Source organism: Heterodontus francisci, unplaced genomic scaffold (assembly GCF_036365525.1).
Source record: "Heterodontus francisci isolate sHetFra1 unplaced genomic scaffold, sHetFra1.hap1 HAP1_SCAFFOLD_237, whole genome shotgun sequence".
In the NCBI taxonomy this organism is placed as follows: Eukaryota; Metazoa; Chordata; class Chondrichthyes; order Heterodontiformes; family Heterodontidae; genus Heterodontus; species Heterodontus francisci.
In genome coordinates, this window is record NW_027141318.1 from 1,584,015 (window position 1) to 1,587,651 (window position 3,637).

At 40.4% G+C, this 3,637-nt stretch overlaps 1 protein-coding gene across 1 annotated transcript; it reads left to right on the top strand.

Moving 5' to 3' along the window:
* Positions 1 to 370: 370 nt before the first annotated feature.
* On the top strand, positions 371 to 2,941 carry LOC137362768 (probable G-protein coupled receptor 139). The gene is made up of 2 exons (XM_068027014.1): positions 371 to 437; positions 2,160 to 2,941. Exons 1-2 carry the CDS (start codon positions 371 to 373, stop codon positions 2,939 to 2,941), a joined length of 849 nt encoding a protein of 282 aa, XP_067883115.1.
* Positions 2,942 to 3,637: the final 696 nt, after the last annotated feature.

Below are 3,637 nucleotides of genomic sequence, written 5' to 3' on the forward strand. Positions count from 1 at the left end.
GCCATCACTAAAACGACATGACATCTACAGATGGGACTCATGATTTTTGTAGGACTTCCTTCATTTCTCTTTAACACAGCTTCCAGTTCTGAATAGTTGCTTATTGTGATCAGATTTGGCCAGTCTTGCAGGTAGGAATGGGTTAAATTCAATTTTAGTGAAAAATATATTCCATCAACAGGGAATTAACACAGCTGTCGTAATCTGTTTGTTCAAGATTAAGAAAAAAAGTTAGAACAATTTTGCAACCACAGTATCCCCATGGAGATCCGGGAGGACATAAAGTTAATGCACTGGGAATGTGTCAGCTCAGAATTTATTTCAGGGATATTACATGCAGCACAAACAGACCGATCACTCCAAGCAGAAAATGCACCGACCAATTCAATGGGTGAGGAACATATTCTATGTGACCCTTGCAATAATTGGCGTTCCTGGTAAGTGTATATATCCAATGAAGGTTTGTAAATCTGTGTGCGAGCTGGTTTCTACCATTACCATGGGAATAATTATATTACATGAGATCGAATGGTTACAGTTACAAAGACACACATTCAATAATATAATTGTATTAATTTCCTGAATTATCTGTGCAGTTTTAATCTGTTGTCTCAACTGTTTCAAGCTCAAGGCACACTACATTGTAAAGTTGTTGAATTATGTGGAATGTTGTATTCTGTAGAATCAGAGCTCAAACAGGAAAATCTCAGAGGGGAAGGATTACTGGAATTATCTGTTAATGTAGAATTATCCTGTGTGTGTGTGCACGAACTGGAGTGGAGCACCTGACCTCAGCGATCATGTATAACTGGGAGTCTTTGTCACTCTGGAACTGCACTGATTGTGTCTGACTAACTGGTGTGGACAACGTAACACTAGGGACTGTGTATTTCCTGGAGTATCTGTCATTGTATTCAATGCGGGTCCCCATCTTACTCTTACTCTAAGTAGAGTTGTTGACAGCACTATCAGGTGCTGATTAATTTCCTTCCCGAGCACGGTCCTGAGAAGCGTTTGGTCATGAGTGCACTGCAATAATAAATAATCCTCTTCAATATTACGAAAAATACTGATGACTATGACTTGTTAATAGACAAGTTACTGATTTTACAGCACATAAACTGGGCATTCGATGCAACGAGATCATGGCTGTCTTCCTGCTCTTCACGAGCCACTCTTCATTCCACCTCATCTATTCCTATTTGTATATCCTTCCAATCCTGTCTCCCTCATGTACTAACTTCGCTTCGTCATGTTTTTCCCCCCATTGCAACTACTCCAAGAGGTCTCAATTCCACGTTCCCAGCAGTACAAGTAAATAGATCTCTCCTGAATTCCATCGTGCATTTATTGATGACCATTTTATTTTCAGGAAATGCAGAACTGGTCACCAGCAAAGATGAAAATATCAGGTCCACGTTATCCCTCTCTAAACATTATATAATTTTAAAGTCCTCTTTTAGTTCAACACTCATCCTTCTCTTATCGACAGAATAGAGCCACAACATATCCCAATAACTATAATCCCCCAGTTATGGTATTATTTTTGTGAAGAATACGTGCACCTGTTGATAACCCTGGATATATTTATCACGTGTAGTCCAGAAGAGTACACATTATTTACATGTTCAATCACCACCTTTATAATACATTATTATGACACTTTTCTTTTAATGATATTCCTGTAGAAATGAAAGCCTGTGCTGTGATCACATTTGCATTGACTCAATAAACTCCCTTTTCAATCTAACTCATTTATACATCAGAGAGAGTGGTCCAAGACGTATGAGTGCCTCCTATCTGTGGGACTGGTTCGAATCGGGGAGGAATTTCTTCGACACCAGGGAGTGTTTCGAGTCCAGAATGGGTTCCTACACTGGCAGTGGTTGGAGTTCGGCTACAGTTCTCCAGTCTACCCATTCTTTGGCTCCTCATTACTATATTTAACTAGTTGACCAGCGTCCGGTGAGCGGGGTGCTGTACCTCCCCCCGTCCAGGATTTGTTAAATCTGGAAGTGTTGGTGTTGGAGGCAGGTTGAGGTCATGGACCCGATCCCAATCCACACGGTTTTCGTTCTAAAATCCTTCCTGCATGGGTTGAGAAGCGGAGAATGTTTTTCCAGTAATTTACAGCCACTTCTCCCTTCTCTCCTTTCCAGTTAATTTAGTGTCAATTGTGATCCTGTCCAAGGGAAATTGCGGACTCTCCAGCTGCACCACCCGTTACCTGGTGGCCATGTCAACGGCGGATCTACTGGTCATTATCACTGAGATCATACTCCGGAGAATCAATAACTTTTATTTCCCATTTAATTTCCTGGACCTCACCTCTGTGTGTCGCCCTCTCTATGCCTTGATCCGTGCAGCCGTCGACTGTTCTGTTTGGTTCACCATCACTTTCACATTTGATCGATATGTCGCCATTTGTTGCCAGAAGCTGAAATCAAAATATTGCACCAGGAAAACTGCGAGTGTGGTTCTGTCAACAACTGGCATCCTGCTCTGTCTGAAAAATATTCCCATCTACTTTAGATATGAACCTGGATGGGTAACAGACAATGTCGAGTGGAGCTGTTCTAATAAGCCAAGCTATTTTACTGACCCTCGGTGGATTGGTTGGAGAAGATTTGAAAAAGTTTTAACACCATTATTGCCGTTCATTTTAATTCTGTTGCTGAATGCTCTGACGGTCAGACACATTTTAGTGACCAGTCGACTTCGCCAGAGACTGAGGGGTCAGAGCAAGAAAGATAATCACAGTGACTGTGAAATGGAGAGAAGAAGGAAGTCCATGATTTTACTCTTCAGCATATCTGGCAATTTCATATTTCTGTGGCTGGTGTATATTTTATATATCTTTGATGTTGGTTATTTCTTAGATGATGATTCTTTTTATATCTTTGAAAAGGTCGCATATATGCTACGGAATGTAAGTTGCTGAACCAACACATTTATTTATGTGGCCACTCAGTCCGAGTTCAGAGAGCAGTTAAAGAGCGCTGTGAAATATCCAGTTACATCAATTATTAAATTAATTAATAAACAAAGCAACTGAGACCAGCTTAAAGATCCAGTGGTTAATGGAGAAGAGGTGACCGCTGGAGGTCCAGAAGAAAATGGCCTGTAGGAGTAAAGACAAACACTAGAGCTGTTAGTGACGGGAAGAGGGGGTCTAGAGCAAGAGGATGGGAAGTAAATTAACAGAAATCAAAAAAGATAACGAGCAGTGAGCAAAGGGAAAGAGATGAACTTGGTAAAGGGGTCAGGAGAAGAGTGACTGCTCTCCCTAAAGGAACTGATGTGAAAGAAGCTTGAACTGGATATGACACCTATCATTAAACAGGAACCATGTAGTTTAATATGTATGCTAACTGACTTGATCAATTAAATGTATCTATAGAATAAAACATTTATGTTTAAAAACATTTTTTTCCTGATATTCCACTGGACACATTTATTCTTAATTGCTTTGGCAACCTGGGAATGTTGAGGTGAATTGTTTACGGTAGTTGACATTGTTGATAAGAAGATGAAACTGTGCTCGTCCGACTGCTTTGTATCTGCAAGGATGGAATATGTGTTCACACAATGAAATGTTAACTCTTGGAGCCTAGGAAATAAGAGATGGAGATGCATT

What these genes read in the sequence shown, in the direction of transcription:
- LOC137362768 (XM_068027014.1), top strand. Translation starts at nt 371, where the DNA reads ATGCACCGACCAATTCAATGGGTGAGGAACATATTCTATGTGACCCTT. An exon ending in TGCAATAATTGGCGTTCCTG is followed by an intron (nt 438 to 2,159) that starts GTAAGTGTATAT and finishes TCTCCTTTCCAG; the next exon opens with TTAATTTAGTGTCAATTGTG.